Genomic DNA, 22,871 nt, shown 5'->3' on the forward strand with positions numbered 1-22,871 from the left:
TTTTACTGTCTGTAGATGATATTTACATGGATACAGACTTTATTAAGTAGTGATGCCGATGTTTTTCGGCGACGTCTTCTTTATCTGGTATCTTTATTTCATGTAAATCCAGGTCTGATCGTGACGAATCTGTGGACGAAACATCTGGAGACGGAAACTATGGCCAGTTAACCTGATCACCAGTTGAACTGTAACACCGCTATTCCGCCACAGTTTGTATGAGGTCATGTGACTGCAGGGCGACGTCTTGTGAAACGGAGTCACATGATTATTGTTGCTTCGTCTGATTGGTGAAACACAGTCATGTGGTAGATCCACTGGGGGCGTCTCTCTGATAAATAAAGCAGCTCTAATGTGGTAAATAAAAAAGTAATGAATGGAGTGTAGCCCAGAGTAATGGAGTAAGAGTAGCGCTTCTTCTTCACAAATATACTCAGGTAAAAGTAAAAAGTATGGCAGAGTAAAACTACTCTCAGAAGCACATTTTTCCTTAAAAGGTTAATCAAGTAAATGTAACGGAGTAAATGTAACTGTAAATGTTACTACCCACCTCTGCTGATGACCCCTGAGCCAAGTTCATATTTTGATTGTCTTTTATACCTTGATTGTCCTCCGAGTGTGAGTTAAATAAGAGAGTCATCAGGACTCAAGAGGCTGTTCTTTTAGAGGATTCTGTCACTGATGTTCTCCACGGAGATGAAACAGTGATATCCAGAGAAAATCATCAATTTTACTCACTTATTAGGCACTGAAACGCTGCCTGGATAGACTGCAAAGCCTTTCATTACCTGTAAATGCCACTGTTTTTCAGGCCTGATGGCATTGGAACTGTGACTGTTGAGGAGAAGGAGCGCTTTGGGGAGATCAAGGAGAGGCTGCGGGTGCTTCTGGAAAACCAGATTACTCACTTCAGGTAGGAGTCATGCACCTCGACCATGCTCTGAGATCCAAATGTGAATGTTAAATGGAACAGTTTAAATGAAAAGTCACCGTCCTGCTTCTCCAGGTACTGCTTCCCATTTGGACGGCCAGAAGGAGCACTAAAAGCAACGCTGTCCCTGCTTGAAAGGGTAAGCTAAAATATAAATCTATAATCTTTGTGATCACTCATTTTGAATGCTAACACAGCCGAGCATACATTTCCACACATCTTCCCATTGCTGAGTTAACATTACTGCCACCTGTAACTTTATTAGGTTTGCTTGAGTTTTGTGACTTTTCAACACAGAGTGTATTTAGACATTCTACATGGGTCAGTTCAAGCCTGACTACCTCCTGGTTAAGTCATCCAATGTAATTCTGACCCAGATGTGTTCGCTGTGCATTTACACCTCCTATATTGAAATTAGTGTACTCTTATCTAAATAGGTCATCCATATACAGATGCCATGTAGAGCAAGTTCTGGGGAAAATGGAAAAGGATTTGTGAAAACTGGGGAAAAAACCCCAAAAAAGTTCATCCTGCTGTTTCTTTCCTGTAAGGTTCTGATGAAAGATATCGTCACCCCGGTCCCACAAGAAGAAGTCAAGGCTGTGATTCGTAAGTGTCTGGAGCAGGCGGCTCTAGTCAACTACCAGCGCCTTTCAGAGTATGCCAAACTGGAAGGTAAGCCACTGCTCTCTCATTCCTCTTTGTGCTTAGTACAAACACAGCAGGTGAATTGTGACTCGATGTTGCTGTTGATATGGTAATGCCTAACTTGTTGTCACACATGGATTCAGATGTGAGAGATTCAGAATGCAGTGTTGAGAAGATTTGTAATCTCTGTGGGGCAGAGCTTGCAAAATGTGGTTATGATACAGTATGTGGTTATGATTGGAATGCTGACAGAACACTGAAGGATAGACAAATCACGTTTACCTAATTTCATCAAGTAATAAATTACCAACAGCATCAAACACTGGTGAGCTAGTGACAAAGACAGTGCTGTTTGTCAAGTGAAGTTCTGTAGACGCTACTGGAACTGCTGCAATGAACAGTTGAAACTAAGCTGTCATATACACTCCCATTCTAAAGTTTGGAGTCACTTAGAAATGTCCTTATTTTTGAAAGAATAGCAGCAGAAATCCAGTGTAGACATTGTTAATGTGCTAAATGACTATTCTAGCTGGAAACAGCTGATTTTTAATGGACTATCTCCATAGAGGTACAGAGGAACATTTCCAGCAACCATCACTCCTGTGTTTTAATGCTACATTGTGCTAGCTAATGGTGCTGAAATTTAAAGTTTATTTCTATAGCCCTTTACAACAGCCCAATGAGTGACCAAAGTGCATTACAGTAAAAACAAGAGAATAACTTAAACACCTTACAGTAACTTAAAACAGCGACAGCAGTAAAATATACGATAAAATAAAAAAAAAAACAGCACTTACATATACATCTAAAAGTTAGTATATAAAAAAACAAAATAAAACGTTACCATGCTGTTAGGTAAGAAAAGCCATTTTAAACAGAAAGGTTTAGAGTTTTGATTTAAAAGGACCTAGGTCAGTGATGGTGGAGCTTGTTCCAGAGCCTGGGTGCAGCTATAGAGAACGCCAGGTAACCACAGTGTTTATATTTAGACCTCAGTACATCAAGCAGCCACTGATCAGATATAAGATAAACTTTATTGATCCCACTGTGGGGAAAGTTCACCGTTACAGCAGCTCCAAGAAAAAAAGTATGAAGGTGTTAGAAAAAAAATAAATAAGAAAAAAAAAACACAATGCAAAATGGCAGAGAAACATTATATACAGATGATGAGGTTTTTTTTATTTTTTTAAAAAAAAGAAAACTATATACAAGAGGATGAGGTTGCATCAGTTATTGCACATAAGTAGGTGGACTGTAAAATGAAAAAGTGCAGCAGTAAACAGAAGCAGACCAGTTTATAATGCGGCGTTGTAAAGTCTGACTAATGTTGGAATAAAGGACTAGTGGAAACATTCCTTTCTTACACTTAGGGTGTAACAGTCTGTTGCTGAAGGTGCTGCTTAAAGAGGTCACAGTCTGATGACCTCAGAGCTCTTTTTTGGTCCCGTAACGTTAACAGCTTGGACAAATATGGTGCTGAAAATCTGATGATTAGAAAGTCCTTGTGCAATTATGTTAGCACATGAGTAAAAGTGTGAGTTTTCATGGAAAACATGAGATTGTCTGGGTGACTCCAAACGTTTGAATGGAAGTGTATCATTAGCCATGCTCAGGTGGGATTTACATACAATCCACCCCCCCCCACCCCCCCACCCCTTTTTTTTTTTTTTTTTTAGAAAACTGATGGAACAAAAGTAAAGATGTTTAGACATTTGGTCCTTGCAGTAATTTAACATATTCTTCTGTATTACATTTTTTTCACAGCTTCAGGAAAACCCTTTGAATCTATTTAATAATGTACTGAATGGTATGACAGTTGTTTAAAGTGAGGAATGATATGTTTGCTTGGATTTTTTAGGAGCATATGTACTCTAAGTAAAAATGCATTCAATTCAGTCTTTATGATGACTTGGTCCACCATGTCTCAGATCCTCTTTCAGCTGAGACTGCATCTTTCCTTCACTTTGGCTTGCCTGGTAGCTGAGGTGATGCTCCTTCTTCTTCCTTTCTGTACCTTCCTCTCACTTGATCTTTGATGACTTCCATACTCACTCCCGTTTTTCTTGTCAGTTGGGGTTTGTTTCTTCTCATTAGTTGCTGTTTGAAAAAATGAAGACCAGTTCAAAAAGATAAAATGGGACTGCCCCTTGTTGCGCTTTCTTTTTTTCTCTTGCATGGTCCAGGTTTTTTTTAGTAGACATCTGCAATATTTAATCTCAAGCTGATTAGGACTCATATCTGGTATTACTTTCACTTAATATATTGTATCTCTAAACTTTTTGACATTCGGAAAATTTTGCTTATTTGTTGTCTTTTATTCGTTTTGTGAATGAATGATTGTTGAGGGCAGGGATTTGTTCTGCTTTATTTAGCCCAGGTTAGCACAAATTTTTTTCTCAAAAAACAGAAACATATACCTGTTAACTGCTACTGCTAACTTTTGTCTTCATGGGTCACTTTAGTGAGCATGTGTTTGATTGCATTCATGTGAGACTGATGCATTACTCAAAGTTACAGAATTACAGAAACACAACAGTCCATAAAATGAGTCCCAGGTGCAGTTTCTCATTCAGACTTGTTCCCTGTCGCACTCTTTGTCCCTTTTTCTCTCATTCACTATCTTCAGTTTCAGATTTAATAAAAAATAACAAAAATGTCTGACCTGTACTAAAGGGGCAAGTTAGCTATTTAGCTTTCCTAACGCACAATGAAATGAATACAAGACAGCAAACAAGCACATTTCCTAAAATGTGACACTGAATTATTTCAAATGATCATTTTAAGACAATGTCTATAAAGAAACCATCACCTCCCTGAAAACACTAAGGAAGATGAACCTTAGTATGTCCATTGCAATCATTGATTATCCTCAGCACCTCTTTACTTCACACTGGTGCATGTCTTGACCTACAGAAAAACACACTGATATTGTAGATTTTGCAAGTGCTTGGAAGAACAGTGGTTAATCCAATGTAGACAGCCTGACTGACCCTCATATCCCACATACAGATGCAGTACATAAAAGCTATGAGAAGCTAGTCACAGTTTTATTCTATTACTAGGAAGAAAATGCGTAACCAGTATACCAATCCTTCTGTTGTTGGACAACAGTATAATATGGAATAGACTGAAAAACATCCTAATAAGACTACATGTCAACCAGCAGTCCTCTGAGAGCCATTTCCAAGCTGCTGCTCTTCATTGCTAAAATACTGGTCTTTAAAAATGCCTGACAAATTCACCAAACACAACTGGAGAACAGCTGAGCTGTAGATTCAATGATGATTCCTTGTAAACTGATCACTCAGAGAGAAAATCTGAAGTAACAGAAAGTCCTTGTCTCATGCGCTAATTAGCTTTTGTCAGCTGCCACAGTCAATCACAGACACAGAGAGAATCTTTTTCCTGAAGGGGGTGGACTATAGCAGCCAAGCTAAATTTGATTCTGCACTTAAACAGCCTGTTGAAAACAGTGCTGAAACCAGGGGTCATACAGTCATGAAATTAACCCCTTCTGCACTACTGATGTGAAACTCTAATTTGTTGAAATGGGTCACGATATGGGACCCTCAATACGGTAGGGAGAGTGTAAACTTTGTTTAATGTTACTTCTGACATCAAAAAGATTTCTGAAAGCTGTGGCTTCACCCTGTAGGCCTGGTTTTGTCCTGGCTAATGTGGCTAACTGATTATATTCTTCCTATTTACTATCCCACCTTTTTTTTGTTTGTTATTTAGAGGTTTAAATAATTTCTTTCAAAATTTAATTTCAAATAATATTAATAATAAAATGTAAATGTGATTTGCTTACACTACATTATGCAACCATATTGTGACAAAATGAAAAGAAAATAGACAATTCAAAAAAGTTTATGTTGATCATTATTAAAGTACACAAAAGATATCCATTATCTATACACAACTTAATCTGGAGTCTATCTCAGCTGACTTAAGGCGCTTTTCCATTAGCACCTACTCTGCTTGACTCGACTCGCCTCGACTCGGTTTAGGCGATTTTCCATTACAATTGAGTACTACCTCATCGTGGGTGGAGTCGTCATAGCACGGTGGCCCGGAAGTCCCTGAACGTCATTTGTGTGCGACACAAATGCAACACAACAATGGAGGACATGGAGACGATGGTGTACCTGCTACTCGGTCTATGGCTTCCTTGAAGTTCCATGAAGAGCAATGCACACCGTTGTCGCTGTTGCCAGTTTTTTTTTTTGTTTGTTTGTTTTTTTAAATGTGGGTTTTCGTGAAGGAGTCGCTCTTGTGTGTCATCACTCCCTGTCCAATCAGAGGCCTGCACTCTGTAGATGTCACATTATCGGCTCGACTCAGTTTGTTTGGAACCCCAGCTGACTAGGTACTAAAATAGTAGCTGGTTCCAGGTACTACATCCTAATGGAAAACCTCACAAGCTGAGTAGAGTCAAGCCGAGTAGGTGCTAATGGAAAAGCACCATTAGGGTGAAGGCAGGAAACACCCCGGACAGGTAACAGTCTATCACAGGTTCACCTGGACAGGTAACAGTCTATCACAGGGCTAGACAGAGAGACAAAGAGTCACACTCACATTCACACCTACAGACAATTTAGAATCACCAGTTAACCTCAGCATGTTTCTGGACTGTGGGAGGAAGTTGGAGAACCTGGAGAAAACCCACACATGTACAGGAAGAACATGCAAATTCTATGCAGAAAGATCCTGGGCAGGCTGGGACACGAACCGGGGATCTTCTAGTTGTAAGGCGACAGTGCTAACCACCAAGCCACTGTGCAGCCCCAATAAAGGATAACATAAATCAACCTGTTTGTATTGGTTGATGCTCAACAGTCAGACTGCAAGAGATAGATTATTTAAAAAAACAACAACAAATGAGAAGGAAGACATCTATTTACATTTTAGCTAAGCTAAAAAAAAAAGACAGGTTGGGGAACAATCACTTCATAATGACAAGATAATGAATCAACAGGACAGACTGCTTTTTTTCGCCACTACACACACACAAAACACATTTTAGTCATTTTTGTCAAAGTTTCAGTTTTTCTGCAAATCTGTGGTGTTTCTGGTCAAAAGTGATTGGTCATAAGAAGAACAGATGAGACTACAATTATTATATATAAACTTCCACTTAGCAGATCCTTGCATGTGTGTCTTTTTAAGTCTATACACACAAGAATATAGGTGAACTGGACAGAGTTCCAAGCATACAAGAGTCTTCTGATTTATCTGGGATGTGTAGATCTATAAAGCTAAATTATAGGTTGAACAATCTTGTTCAGCAGTTTTAATGCCAGTATATCACTCTAGACACTTCACTTGTGGACGTGGGTGATTCGCCTCAGGACTTGTGATACAAGAGAGGCCGCCCTCAACAAGACAAGCTGGCAGTGATCAGGGAGGTTTGAGAAAAAGTGCATGAAGCGCCTGCCACTGATCTGTAACTGAAGTTCAAATATCACAGTGGATGAGTGTCTGGAAACTTTTCTATGGGCAGCATGTGATGCCAGGACAGGTTATGCAGATTTATACGCAGTTGCTGTGTAGAACCAGGGGAAGCTGGTGCTTCTGTATATGGATGTGGGTCTCCTATGGCATTGCAAAACATGGTGCAATTTCTTCAAGTCATAGACTTTTGGTTGGTTGTCTATCCCAGGCAATAAATAAATAAATGAATAGTAATAGAAATATTTTTTTCAATGAAGATAACATTAAATGAATGATAAATCCAGTGTAGATATTGTTAATGTAAATGACTATTGTAGCTGGAAACAGCTGATTTTTAATGGATTATCTCCATAGGGGTACAGAGGAACATTTCCAGCAACCATCACTCCTGTGTTCTAATGCTACATTGTGTTAGCTAATGGTGTTGAAAGGCTAATTGATGATTAGAAAACCCTTGTGCAATTATGTTACACATGAATAAAAGTGGGAGTTTTCATGGGAAAGTGACCCCAAACTTTTGAACAGTTGTGTAATTTTGACCAAGACCACTACAGATGTTATTTAAAAAAATGTAAACATTTGTTGCTTTGACACAAAGTATTCTGTGAAAAATAACACAATATATTTAATTAGAGTGTTTGCATGAGTCAAAAATAATCCACACATTTCTTTAAACTCAACAATAACTTCAAGATCAATAAGGCCTGAGCCCTACGTGGCATGTAATGATGTGACCATAGTAGTCTGTTAGTCAGTTTTAAATGTGAACAACAACAGCAACAGCAATAACAATGACCTATAGTTCCACTCTGGTGAGCCAATAAGTTATTGCATTGTCAGATGTGCTACATACATAGGTGACTGCACTGCTGAATCTGTGGCTGGTTTTAGGCTTTAGATGCTACAGTTTAACCACAAGCACAAAAGCACAGACATAAAAAAGAATAATCAGTCATTTTAAATTTTTGTTCAAGTCAAATTCTGAAGCAACACCACAGACATGAACAATGAAAAACAAAACTGAGAGACATTTTTCCATTCGTAAAGTGAAAAAACTTGAAATTGAAAACTGAAAAAAATGAATAGCTGAAAACCGCTGGTGTTACTTTGAACCTGCAGTAAAGTCATTTAATGGAACTGCCCACTGTAATAATACCACATAGCTCCTTTTAATATTCTAATAACACTCTGAAATTTTAAAGTGATGTTCTCTAGCGTACTGCACCTTTGATAGAATACATTTTTAGTTTTGAAAACACATTCACAATTCTGCTTTTCTGGCATGGAATTTGTGAAAGTGTAAGACATTAATTAGCAACACAGAATCTTGCATCGGTCGAACCTGAGTCACCTGTGCTCATCCTCTCTGACCATGGGCTCTCGCATGCCTTGGTATCCTCCCTCTTTCTCTGTAGGGAAAAAAAGAGAGATGTATGAGCATCCTGTCTTCTGCTTGGCATCTCAAGTGATGGATTTAACCATTCGTGAGTACCTTTCTCATCCCCCCCATGCACATTTTATTTTTTCTCTTACTACCGAATGCGGACCTCAGATTTTTGTCATCTCTGACATCCTTTGGTTTGGTTGTACGTTGCTTTAGTTTCTCTTCCTTACAGTGAGATTGTTTTTTGTCCTGCCCAGCCTCCTGTCCATTGTTTGTCTGTGACTTGAATGCATTTTTACTTTGCTTGTATGTAAATCCTGTTGAATGTTTTAGACTGTGGTACAAACAGGACATCCACATCCAGCAGTTGTTTAAAGGATATCTTCTTCAGCTGTCAGTCCTTTGAAAGAAACATTTGTCATTGTGAGCATGTGTCTGTCTTTCAATGAAACCACCATTAAATGCCGATACAGACCGTATATATGATAATCTTTTTTTTCATATTTTCCTATGCTGGATTGTAGGTTTAAACAAGATGCTTTGTGTTTTCTAACCTGTTTTTCTTCCCTCTTCTAAAATCTCCTATATTACAAAATATACCTAAACAAGAAAGTTTGGCTCAAAATCTGCTGAAGAGTCAGTCTGAGGCCTTGTCCACACGTAGCCGGGTATCTCACAAAACGAAGATATTTTTCTACGATTCGGCCTATCATCCACACGAAAACGCAGATTTACGTCATCAAAAACGATTCTTTTTAAAAACTCCGACCAAAGTGAAGATTTGCGAATTCTCCGTTTTATGCGTCTGCATGTGGACATCAGTAACCGGGGTTTTGCGTTTCGAAACGTCACCGCCTGCGACAAAATATGTTCTTACGTCACATATGCGACCTGTGTTTACATTCGGTAACAGTATGGATGCTCTCACAAGGTTTTGGACGCTGTTTCTTGTACAGGCGCTTTTTACTTGCTTGTTTTTACAAGCCCAGATACTGCTCCACATTCAACAACACAGGCGAAGGACGACGTTAAGGACGGTTATTCTCCACCTCCTTGCTAGGATTTGGGGAACTACTGCCACCTAAAGGTCCGGCATGCTTATGAATGTGCTGAAAAACGCACTTATGCGGTTAGATGTGGATGGAGTTTTTTTCTAAAAACGAGGTGGTGTGTACGTAAGTTTTTTTTCTAGACGGAGGGGACAAGATATTCGGTTTTACAAAAACCCTGCTACGTGTGGACAAGGCCTAAGATTGTGTTTCATCTGTGAATGAAGTCATTCGCATTCTTACAGTACCTGCACTGAGTAGTAATGTCTTCTTTCTCACCCTCTACCTGACACTCTCCCATCTCTCACCACCTTTTCTCTCCAACCTTGCAACCTGTTTTTTGTCTTGATACTGAACTCTTGTTTAGTGGAGAATTCTCAGAAAACACAGAAGAATCCAGGTGATGTTGAACTGTATGTCTAACCTCTGGTGTTAGCCCATTTGTGACCAGAAAGCACCCTTAAGCTACATCACCACAGGCCGCGTCATATAGACCAACAAGGTCACAGAAACTTCACAGGACAGTTTTCAGGAACATTCTGACAACATTAGTGGACCCAAAGTTAGCAGAACCCATAGAAACACAGCAGCTATGTTAATAATAGAGCCTGTCTCAGGTGAGATAGGACAAAAGGAACTCTGGACTGCCAGTCAATTACCAGGCTAACACAGAGAGACAGCTATCCATACACACATATTACATGTATCATATTATATTGTATGTATTATTGTATAAGACATATTTTGAATGTCATATTCCATTTATGCAAATATATTCCTCTAAATCCAAAGCCCTATACTTTTAAAGGATATGCTACTGTTTAAAAGTTTGGGGTCACTTAGAAATGTACTTATTTTTGAAAGAAAGCAGTTTTTTTCAATGAAGATAATTTTAAATGAATGATAAATCCAGTGTAGACATTGTTAATGTGGTAAATTGTAGCTGGAAACAGCTGATTTTTAATGGAATATCTCCATAGGGGTACAGAGGAACATTTCCAGCAACCATCACTCCTGTGTTCTAATGCTACATTGTGTTAGCTAATGGTGTTGAAAGGCTCATTGATGATTAGAAAACCCTTGTGCAGTTATGTTAGCACATGGATAAAAGTGGGAGTTTTCGTGGAAAACATGGAATTGTCTGGGTTACCCCAAACTTTTGAACAGTAGTGTATATATATGGAGTGTGGAGTTCTTGACTTGAGGCATGAAGTTGTTTCAGATGGATCAGTTCAACTCGATTTTCAGTTCAATTGTCTTCATATAGAGGCAGTTACAATTCACCTTTTGAACAGTGGTATGATTTATTATAATATTATTATCAGAGGTGGGTAGAGTTGCCAAAAATTGTACTGAAGTAAGAGTAACGTTACTTGAAAATAATATCACTCAAGTAGAAGTAAAAAGCAGTCGTCCAAAAAGTCACTCAAGTAAAAGAAAAAAAGTATTTGATGAAAAGACTACTCAAGTACTGAGTAACTGTTTGATTGTAATGTCCGATATATTTTTTAGAAATGATGTGATCAGACAAAAATGTAAAATAATGTGCAAATTGTGGTATTTCCAAATAATAAAATAATAAAATAACAAAAATAAATAACATCTTTACAAAATGACAAGTTAAGGCACAAGAAACAAATTTCCAAATCTGTTTTTCACAACATAAAGCTTTTGAAACAAATACTTGTAGTAAGGTAACGTTTGTATGTTTGAACAGTGCAAACTACTTCCAGTGAGAAAATCTGCTGTATTTCACTTCCCTCCAAATGGTACAGGCTCAGTAGATAGAAAATAACACAGTAGATAGAAAATAACATTAGAACTAGAATCCCAGCCTGACGTCATGCTTCACTTCGCCCGTGTTAGTAAACAGAAGACAAAACCCGGAGATATCCATGCTAATGCTATGCTAATGTATGCTAATGACTCCGACGCAAGATCAAACTTCTCAAAAATGCCCCCGTTTTTTTCATTTCCTGTCTGCTACATGTGTAGAGTTTGTGCCGCTATGCTGCCACAGTTTGTATGAGGTCATATGACCGCAGGGCGACGTCTGGTGAAACGGTCACGTGATTATTGTTGCTTCGTCTGATTGGTGAAACACAGTCATGTGGTAGATCCTCTGGAGGAATCTCTGACAAAATAAAGCAGCTCTAATGTGGTAAATAAAAAAAGTAATGAATGGAGTGTAGCCCAGTGTAACGGAGTAAAATTAGCGCTTCTTCTTCACAAATATACTCAAGTAAAAGTAAAAAGTATGGCAGAGTAAAACTACTGTAAGACCTACTTTTTTTTTTTCCAAAAAGTTACTCAAGTAAATGTAACGGAGTAAATGTAACTCGTTACTACCCACCTCTGATTATTATAATATTTTTAAAAATGTGTGCATTTCATTAAAATAACTTCATTTAATGTTTGATTCAGAAATTCAGTAAAGATAAATCGCACTAGACCTTTAAAGAAACAACAACTCGGCTCCTCGATACAACTGAGAAGCCACATTCTGTGAATATTCAGCTGAACTACAGATTGGGTTTACACAGAGCAGAGAGGAGTCAAGTATATCAAACATACTGGGGAGACTCAGAAAAAAAACGAAACATATTTGATCAATAAAATAAATGCACAGCTCAGAAGTGGTATAGAGTTCAGCAAGTTTTCAGCAAACTTTTGAAAGTGTTGAAATATACATTTAGCATGGTGAAATATTTAGAAAAAAATAACAGACAACTTGAACTAATAGACAAATTCAACTTTTGCTTTTTATACATTGTTTTGGTCATTGTAACTGTCTTAAACTACTAGACGGCCGTGTTTGAGTTCTCTCTATTCCTAGCTGTTTGTTCTGCTGTTTCCTTAGAGGTGCAGGACTTATGTTTGGCTTATATTGCAGAGTTAGTAAAAATGTGACAAGATCAAAAACTGCCTCTTGAAGCAGCAAAGAGGTTCCATTCTGTAGAAGCCTTCACCCATGATAGCATGACTTAAATTCCAGCAGGCAGTCACCCATCATCCCGCTGTGTCATCCACACACACAGTCAGCCCCTATACAGAAGTATAGATGCTTACCCAACTGAATAATGCTGCTGAGAGTACCATTACACACTTTGGTCATTTTAAAACACATGCTGTATCTTTATTTCTACATTCAAACCACTGAACTCTCTTGAATTATTGCACTGGTTGAAAGATTTCAACTATATGTGTATTTATACAGTAACTGAAAACTTATGCTATCAAGTAGAAATGTGTGGCATGTGGGACATGGGTTTTAGACATACTTTCTCCACCTTAAGTTCAGATTTTTCTTTTTAAAAAAAGGACGCATGTACAAAACAAGAGAAGCACTCAGAGTGCAGCACTCAGCCTAGGCTGCTCAGTCATTGTATGATTTCCGATGGATAAGTGGATTTATAGTAGGATCACAATCATGTGATCATCAGCAGGCAGCTGAAGTAGTGTTCACTTGTTGTCATGGTTACAGTGATGCTGTGTCGCTATCTCACAATGATACAGAAATCTTTAGCAAATCCGTGGATCCAGACTATAAGCTGCATCACTGCCAAAATCTAATCACTTGGTCCTTGTGTCTTTTCTGACCTTCCTGAAAATTTTATCCAAATCCGTTTGTCTGTTTTTGTCTGTTTTTGAGTAATGTTGCTAACAGACAAACCGACACACAGACAAATCAACACCAATCAACACATAACTTCGCCGCATTATTTGGCAGAGTAATTATTGTTTTAGAAAAAAATCCTGATCTATTCTATAAGTGCGGCTCCTTCAACATCACAGCACTGGGCTCATAAAAGTTGAACAAAACTGAACTTTGACCAAAATAAATTTTGTAAAATAGAAACAACATTTTTATGTCGGAATTTCCAGAGTTAAGTCAACTTTCCAATCCTGCCAGGAGCATACTGCATTCTTTATGGCTGCTTTGTTGGATGAGTAGTGAACTATATAATGGGCTTCATTCTATGCTCGACAGCATGCAGACTTGTGTATTGGTGTTAAAGGGGTGTGTAGGGGTCAGTTTGTCAGTCAGAGGATTGTATACACAGCTGAGATGTTAGAATTAGAACATTGTCTTAATGCTTCATTGCTTCTAACAGAAACACAAAACTGTACGATTGTAATTGCAAATCTCAAACTGATTTATTATCCAAAAGTGAATAGATTATAAGTATTTGTACTTCATCCACCAGAACTCACCCTCTAAAATCACCCTACTACCAGTGACAGGACAAGATGTGCAGCTTCCCATTCAGACATTTCTTACTGCAATGTTCTCTAGGGCTAAGTGGAGGTTTCTTGTTGCTCTGTAAAACTTCTTGTATCTTTATGTACAAGATGGGTTTAATGGTCATCCAAACAAAATGCTCCAACCTAAAAACAATAGAATTACTTACTTTTAGAACGCAGGCCAGCCAGTTTGTCTGTGCCCAACTTCATTATTCTGTGTTAAGTGGTGAAGTACAACTAGGTGACCTGATATATAAGAATAATGGATGAAGTTTACTCATTATGTTTTATGCCATAGTGTTTTTAGTTTAGATTCAAGAAAAGGAAAGTTAATTCACATTAAAAACCACAAGTCTGTTGAAACCATGTTTATTTGATGCCACCTGGCATCTGACAACTGACAACAAATAAGTCCATCTTCTGGCAATGGTGTAACTTTAGTCCTTTTCCTGAACATGCAAAGGGTATAAACGGAAATTTCCTTTAAAGAAATTCTTTACAAAACCAGCAAAACACACACCGTGAGGTGCCTTGTGATGTCTGGCACCAACATGTTAGCAGTAGACCTTTCAGGTCTGCTAAGTTGTTCCAGCACTCGGCTGAGAGACCAGCACTAGTTTGGTTCATGGTCTGTACTGGAAACACCCCACAAGCCCTGCCTTTTCAGAGACTCTCTGGACCAGCTGACTAACTATAATGACTTGGCAGTCATCAAAGTAGCTCAGGTTTCAACACCTGCCCATTTCTCCCACATCCAAGAGGCTGACTGTCAGAAACCAGCTGGCTACTTACTGTATAATATATCTCAGACTTTGACATGCATCGTTGTCACCAGATAATCAACGTTACTCATATCGTCTTTGAGTGATCAGAAGGTTCCGGCTCACATGTCCATGTCACTGCATGATGAGTGTTCAGTGTACATGCTGCATACATGGCTCATCATGCCCATGTTTTCTCTGGATGACATTATCACTGTACTGTCACAGTGGCTACCTTCCACAAGTCACTGCTCCATGTAGCCTCCCAACACTGCTTTCATAGTGTCAGTATAAACACTGCTTTAACAATATGTAGATAAACCTGGAACTGCATTGTAAAGAGGGCTGGACTAAACATATAATGTGTGTAATGTTACACATGAGCTTTACTTCCAGAAATATGAAGTAAAAGAAGCATCATTATATTAAGGACAGATAAAATTTGGCCTTGATTGACACTTTTCAGAATTCACTGTGGCAAACTTGATTTAGTGTTTAGTCCAAAAATAATGCCTAGCCCTAATTCTAACAAGATAACATTTTATGTTTATACTTTTATTACAACTATGAGATATTTCCAGTGATTCAGAATGAGGAATAGGCTGGACAAAGGATCATTTTTGAGGCAACACATATATCCAAAATTTGTGAGTGACTTAATCTTTTAGCTCTGGTGTTTGTGAATAGGCAGAGTAACATGTGTGATGGTTATTTTTGTACAATTTAAATACTGTATGATATGATATATGTCAGAGCATGGGTTGTTTTTTTATACATTTTAGGTTGCATGCATAGAATATCAGCTTCTGTTTAAGAAACTGAGCAGACTCAAGGATTGCCTTCTCTAATTGTTGACCTTTGTACTCCAGAGAATGTAGGGCGGTTAGTCACCCCTGCCAAAAAACTGGAGGACACCATCCGTCTGGCCGAACTCGTGATTGAGGTACTTCAGCAAAATGAGGAACACCATGCTGAGGTCAGTTTACCAACATCTGTGCATTCATCTCCACTCACACTCAGACACCAGTACTTTCATGGCAGTATGTCTAGTGGAAGGAGCAATCACTGTTCATGACATGCCAGCAATAATAAGACTTGAACATTTGAGCTAATTAACCCTTAGATGCTCCAGTAATTAGACCCTACACTCTTTAATAAGAGGGCCAAAAATGGCCACATAAAAGTCAATATGTTTTTATGCCATTTTAGTCATTTTGGTTAGGAATAATAATTTATATTATTTTTTTAAATCATATTTTTATCCTTATATTTTTATGATGTCATGTTTGAAATATGTTTATTTTTCACTTTAAAACAGATTTTGAACATTTTATTTTCCCTGTTAAAAGGGTGTTTTCCTTGCCACTGTCGCCTTTTGGCTTGCTCTGGGGGTTCAGGCATATAGGTTCTGTAAAGCATCTTGAGACAATTTGACTGTGATTGGTGCTATATAAATAAAACTGAATTGAATTGAATTGTTTTCCTCCAGCTATTGCTGCTCTCCATCCCTTGAAGTTTGTGCACTTAATCACCTCTTGTATGATATTATCAGTGATAAAGAGCTTGGGGTAGTCATACAAATAGTATTAAAGGCAATTTAAAAAATTTAAATGGAATGATATGAAGAACATGTTTTTTTGAGGAATAGCTGGAAAATGAAATGATAAAAACTTTTCATTACAAAGATATTGCATGAAAACAACCTCACCGGGTCATTTTTGACCCACATATGCATCTAAGGGTTCAAACTAATAAGCAGCATGGCTTGTTCTTGTGTCAGCTGTTTTAGCTACTGATATCATGAGCATCATTGCAGTGTAACTTAGATCCATTTACTTCAACACAATCCTGTCAGCTGTCTGTGGTTATCAAAGGATCATGTTAAAGTAATAATGTCTTACATTGTCAAATTAGAGTTCAGTTTCTTAAGGTCTATGAGAACCACATTAATGCAAATGAAAGTTTTAACAAATAGCCATATTGTCAGAGCACTAGACGTGCTAATCAGTGAGCAGGAAAACTCTTGCACATTTACAGAAAGTATTATTAATTTGAGCTGGTTTTAGACATACAGCGTACAGCAGAAGTGAGTACACGCGTGTGCAATATCACTTAAATGTCAAATGATCCAAAATTATGTCAGCATTGTTCATATTTATTTTTGATGACAGACTCAATTCCACTCCTTGATATGGAGGATACCGGTGTTGTACACATTCTGGAAAGATGTTCTGCCTTCTTCAGAGACTAGTTTTTTCAGCAACTTTTTCTGGTGTATTTCCTGGTATATATCATTTGTATTACAAGATATGTGTGAGCCACAGTGTTTGGTTTATGTTCAGAGTATAACATCTTGACTTCAGAAATCCCATTTGTGCAGGCTCTGTATTAATATGCATTCCATTTCTCCAATACAGTTTTTAAAATGATCAAAATATGCAGAGTTAACTCAAGATGAGTGTCAAAGTAATACATTAAACCAGTGATGTCATATTAGTCTTGACTGCAAAGATACTGAAGAATAACAAAAACTGTGAAGGCCAAGGAAACAGAGATTCACTAATGAGGGAAATAGATATTTTAAAGGTTTGCTGTGATTTAAAATTTACGTCTTTATCTATTAAATCTTCCTGCCTTTTTACCATGAATGCTGTGACATTTTCCCACTTTACTTTTGTCACTTCAATACTGAACTAAAACAAATTGACTTATTCGCTCTCTGCTTTTTATTTCAATGATTTATTTGGTTTGCGGGGAATTGTTTGAACAGGGAAAAGAGGTATGTGAATGTCTTAGTGCCATCTGCCCCATCCCCTACCTTACCCCTACTATAAGTCCTGTGCATGCTTTTACTGACACTTCTGTTGTCGTAGAAGATCATTAATGTTTCCCTTTTAAATAATGACCCGAACTCCTTTCAGCTTCTGGTCACTGCTAGGCAAGTGCTTGTTAGCTTCGAAGCTAACAACATTTTTGCCTTTGGTGATGAGGAGCAGAGACAAGCACTGATGTTTGTCAAACTGATTAACTTCTGCTCTGAGAAAGCAAAGTGCAGAGTTATGACTTTTGATACTGAATGTGTAATTTTTTGTTGCAACTCTGTACCTTGTGTTCTAGGAGTTTATCCCAAATCATACGTAATGAGCTAACCGGTTTCCTGTGTTTAGTCATGTATCATTTATTCTACCAGTCCAGTGAGTAATCTGCTGTTCTCAAGAAAAGCCATTCTCTCCAATGGATCCTTCAATATGCACAATGGAAAAATGTGAGGCATGTTTTGTGTGATAAAAGATAACTTGACGACTCCCCTTTCATGTCAGTAAAATTCATTATGCTCTTTGTCCATGTATGTGAGCACACTGGACAACAAGCCTAACCAGTGTTAGACCCCAACCTAAATGTTGCTATCAATTATGCACTAAATTCACAGTGTGACAAACATTCAGAACATGATTAGAACAATTCAGTGCAATGAGCTTTGATTAAGTTTTACTTATGTGGCTCTAATGCTGGTTTTTGCTCATATTAACTAGCCCTATTTGTGCCTCTCATTTATTCACCAGCTTTGACTTCCATTCCAATTACTACATTCAACTTACGGAAATTACCCACCAGTTTGTCAAAAATGAGAAATAAAACTTCCTAAGTACTATTTTACAGGAGAGTGTTGAAAAAGAGTGTGTTCCAGACTTGTTTTAAAATATTTGGTGTGGTATAAGAAATATCCTGACACGTTTTAAATTGACTTACATTTTATTTAAATCTTGGCTTATTTTTACAAGGCTGAAATGCTTGAATGATGATTACATGAGTGGCACTAGCTGGAAGTACCATATTCCCAACTATCCGCACCAAATATCCACTGCTTCCATGGCAAATGCATGAGTCCCCTCCCTACCACCACCACCATGTAAGCCAGTGGGTACATTCACATTACAGTGCTGAAAACTTAATGTGAATGAGCAAACACCATGGATCCTCAGGGGTCCCTCTTAAGAGGCCCAGCAAGAGTGGGGGTACATGGAGAAAACTGTTTTTGATGTGCATGAGAGTTGCCCAGTCCCTAACAGACACTCCACTGCATCTGCTGGATGGGGAGATATAAGTGTAGTACAGCTCGCTAGCTCCTTTCTTCTGATTGACTCAGTGAAGGATCTGCGGGTGAGTGTTTAAGTAGCTCCCCGCCATGCTTGTCAAGGAGCTGCTGCTGCTTCCTCTGTGGGCCAACAGAAAAGCGTGTGATTTTTCCGTGCCCAAGCACTGTTGTTTCTGCTTTGAGTTGTGATGAATCCTTCCCCAGAGATCAGGCAGTGAAGTCATTGAGGGAACAACTCGATCTCATATGGTGAAAAATAAGAGAAGTAGAGCATTACAAGAGATCACTTACATTACATGTTTAACTTTTCTGGTAAATGTGATTCAAACTGTTAACTATAAGTTCTCAAAGATGTTTCCACTGAGGAGCACTCATACGGTATGTTCCCTTTCTCTGTCTAATTTACCTTCTTTCTTTTACTGTCACTTCTTGATTTTCTTCCACTCCCTGGATTATGTCTCCGTTCTCTCTCTGTCTTCCCTTTTCTCCATCTGAAGGCCTTTGCATGGTGGTCAGACCTGATGGTGGAGCATGCTGAAACCTTCCTGTGTCTCTACTCAGCCGACATGGATGCAGCTCTTGAAGTCCAGCCGCCTGACAGCTGGGACAGTTTCCCCCTCTTCCAGCTGCTCAACGACTTCCTGAGGATGGACTGTGAGTGAGGAGCTGTTAAAAGAAAATATGTTCAAAAGTCAGCATTGAGACTTAAGTAGCTGAATGTGCCTGGTGAAGTGGTCACACTGAAGATTTAGGTCTGATGAAGGTTTAAATCCATTGGAAAGTCCTGTTCCCCAGTTTAACATGAAGAATGACATCATCTCAAAGTACACATCATCCTATAAACACGAGGACAAATGAATCTATGATGATAATAATAATAATAATAATAATAATAATAATAATAATAATAATAATAATAATAATAATAATAATAATAATAATAATAATAATAATAATAATACATTTCATTTGTATAGCGCTTTTCAAAGCACTCAAAGACACTTTACATAGTTACATATAAAATCAGCAAACGTTAAAATAGAGGAACATCAAAAACAAGTCATAAAACACATCATAAAAATGAATTAATATCATGTGTTAAAAGCAGTTTTGAACAGGTGGGTCTTGAGGAGTGATTTGAAGGTGGTCAGGTCGGTGCAGTCATGGATGTGTTGTGGCAGGGAGTTCCAGAGTGTGGAGGCAGATATGGAGAATGCTCTGTCCTCCCAGGTTCAGTGCTTGGTTCTGAGTGGAGGGGAGAGAAGGTTTGCATCAGAGGAACAGAGGCTGCAGGAGGAAGTGTGACGGTGGAGCAGGTCTCTGAGGTATGGGGGGGGGCTTGGTTATGATGTGTCAGAAGGAGGATTTGTAACTGGATGCGTTCTGGGACAGGAAGCCAGTGGAGGTTTTGGAGGACAGGGGTGATGTGTTCATGGGAGTGGGAGTGGGTGAGGAGGCAGGCAGCTGAGTTCTGGCTATACTGTAGTTTATTGAGGACTTTTGAAGATGAACCATAAAGAACACTGTTGCAGTATTCAATTCTGGATGTGATGAATGCGTGGATGAGGGGTTCAGCAGCAGGGAGGGAGAGTGAGTTGCAGAGGCAGGCGATGTTTTTAAGGTGGTCCGGGTGATCTGGTTGATGTGTTGTTGGAAGGTGAGGTTGCTGTCAAGAATGAATCCCAGATTATGGATGTGAGGTGATGGGGACAGAGTGGAGTTGTCGATGGTCAGGGGCAAGTTGTAAGTGTTTTTTGTGAGGGATTTGGGGCCGATGATTATTATGTCTGATTTGTCATAGTTCAGTTGAAGAAGGTTATTTTGCAGCCATGTTTTTATTTCACTGAGGCAGTTGGTCAGGGTTGAGCAGGTTGTTGGGGTGATGGATTTGGTTGAAATGTAAATCTGTATGTCATCGGCATAGCAGTGGAAGTGGAGACCATGTTTGCGTATGATATTACTCAGAGGGAGGATGTAGAGGAAGAACAGGAGGAGGCCAAGCACTGAACCCTGGGGGACGCCTTGCAGCAGAGGAGCAACAGAGGAGGTGCAGTTGTTGATGTTGATGTGTTGCCTGTTTGAGAGACATGACCTGAACCAGAAGAGAGTGGCACTGGTGATGTTGAGGAGCGATTCCAGGTGGGAGAGGAGGATGGAGTGGTTGATGGTGTCCAAAGCTGTAGTGAGGTCCAGCATGATGATGTCACTGCAGCAGATGACAATATCTGCTGATTCAGCTAAGAATAAAAAATCTGATACTACATTAAAGTAATCTCAACTTTAAGTCGAGTAAGTTTAGAAAGAACTGTAGAAAAAACAAATAAACAAACAAAAAACCCCAACTGTAGAGTCTTTTTGACACAAAGTGCCAAAAGCTTCATGGTTGAAAAGTAATTGGACAATAAACATGAAGTCAAAAAATACAATATTCACATTTACCTTTTTGAGGAAATTTCTAGCAGAGACCTTTTATCTTCAGTATATTTGTATACATGCTTTTTAAAGGATTATAATGGTAATCCATCCAATCCTGCTGCTTTGCTTACTTTATCAGTAAATTAGAAGTTTTACTTTCTCAGTTTGTACTCTTTGGTCGTTTGACAGTTGTTCCAACATTAAGTTTTGACAGAAGTGTTTAAATACTTTCATTTCCTTAAACTGCTTAATCCGCATCAGGGTCATGGGGGGCTGGAGTCTATCCCAGCTGAGTGAAGGCAGGGGACATCTGGACAGGTAACAGTCTATCACAGGGCTACACATAGAGACACTATGACACTGACATTCACACCTTCGGACAATTTAGAATCACCAATGAACCTCAGCATGTTTTCTGGCCTGTGGAGTACCTGGAGAAAACCCACACATGTACAGGGAGAACATGCAAACTCCATGCAGAAAGATCCTGGGAAGGCAGGGACGTGAACCAGCGATCTTCTAGCTGCAAGGTGAAAGTGCTAACCACCAAGCCACTGTGCAGCCTTACTCCTTAAGCAATATTTTAAACATTAAAGTAAAAAAAATGAATAAACAGATATATGTGATCTATTATAAACAATGTTTAACATTTCTTTTACCTAGCTCTGTTAAAATAATCAACACAAAAATAAAGACCATTTCTAATAGCCACTGTTGACCCTGAAACATCCCTCAAATGTCTCTAAAATCACTCCTATCAACATGAGATGTGCTTTTGGCCTGGAGCTGTGTGACTGTGATAAGAGCCAGGAGTGTCTGACTGAAGATAATGGTTCGGTCTTGATGCTGGTTGCTGCAGGCCAGCCATCTCATTAATGAGCTGCATGCACTTGCCTGGAGGAACACTGTGGAGCTGTCCACGGTCCTGTAAAGGATACACTTCATTGCTCACAATTCAAACTCAATCTGCAGGGTGCTAATTGTCCCTGGGGAATGCTTCCCCTTTTCAGTTTGTCAGTTGGGAGTCAAGGAGAAGGCAGAGTGTGGTTCACTTATTCAGTTGAACAGAGATGACTGCAAATAGCTTGTTATGCTCACTTGTTAGTGTCATCAAATTGCCTTCCTTCTCATTTGCTACTTGGTGTCAGTTGTGTGAAAACGGTAACTGAATTTCATAGCAATGGATGTAGTTACACTAGGTAGCAGGAAAAAGTAAACTGCAGAATGCTGAGAATAATACAGTGACTAGTGAAAGCAGACCCCCACAGACTGTGTAAATTTATTTATGTACTACACATTTATTCATTCATTTATTTATTATTCATTCAGCTGGAACCCTTCATGCATTCATTCAGCCCTCACATAAGATCCCCATTGCCCACACAGTGTAAAATGCATACTTTATTAAAAGTGCACCATCACATTGACATCTTCCACAGAAGGTCATCTGCTCTGTTGCCCCACAGCGGTGCACTTATGTAGCAGTAAATAGCCGTAGCACTAGACAGGCGCCAAAGTCGGGCTGCCATTCGAGGAGTTAATGAGGTCTAAAGCAGTGGTAGCTGGGCCATGGCGAGCCCTGTGAACACACTCCTGGACACAACACATCCAAGTGGACAGCAGCCGCTCAAGTGGCTAATTGGGAGACTGGCAATCAGGGAACACAACAAACATTGCACCTACTGTGTATCATCGACCTTGACTTCAATGCCAACACACACAAACACAAACACACACATGCTCAGAGGGGGAGAGAAAAACAAAGAGAGAGAGGGAGAGGAAAAGCAGACACACTGCATGGAGCCGTGAGGCATCACATTACCACACACTGGCCTCCATTTTATCTCCTGTGGTCTTTGTCAGAGTTGCCTTTTTACCAGTTGGGAGC

The 22,871-nt window shown here is 38.9% G+C and overlaps 1 protein-coding gene across 18 annotated transcripts in view; it reads left to right on the top strand.

The window, feature by feature from the left end:
• Positions 1–22,871, top strand: part of cadpsa (Ca2+-dependent activator protein for secretion a) — a 179,218-nt gene that overhangs the window by 96,217 nt on the left and 60,130 nt on the right. For 6 of the 18 annotated variants that reach the window (XM_055010580.1, XM_055010575.1, XM_055010576.1 and 3 more), the window contains 7 exons: positions 812–913; positions 1,007–1,070; positions 1,483–1,606; positions 8,449–8,517; positions 9,834–9,866; positions 15,342–15,448; positions 19,066–19,222. In XM_055010580.1, coding sequence (XP_054866555.1) covers positions 812–913; positions 1,007–1,070; positions 1,483–1,606; positions 8,449–8,517; positions 9,834–9,866; positions 15,342–15,448; positions 19,066–19,222 — 656 coding nt within the window. Of the gene's footprint in view, positions 1–811; positions 914–1,006; positions 1,071–1,482; positions 1,607–8,448; positions 8,518–9,833; positions 9,867–15,341; positions 15,467–17,242; positions 17,252–19,065; positions 19,223–22,871 lie in introns of all 18 variants that reach the window. The other 12 variants (XM_055010579.1, XM_055010586.1, XM_055010585.1 and 9 more) reach the window with 5 other exon arrangements.

Source organism: Amphiprion ocellaris, chromosome 5 (assembly GCF_022539595.1).
Source record: "Amphiprion ocellaris isolate individual 3 ecotype Okinawa chromosome 5, ASM2253959v1, whole genome shotgun sequence".
Lineage (NCBI taxonomy): Eukaryota > Metazoa > Chordata > Actinopteri > Pomacentridae > Amphiprion > Amphiprion ocellaris.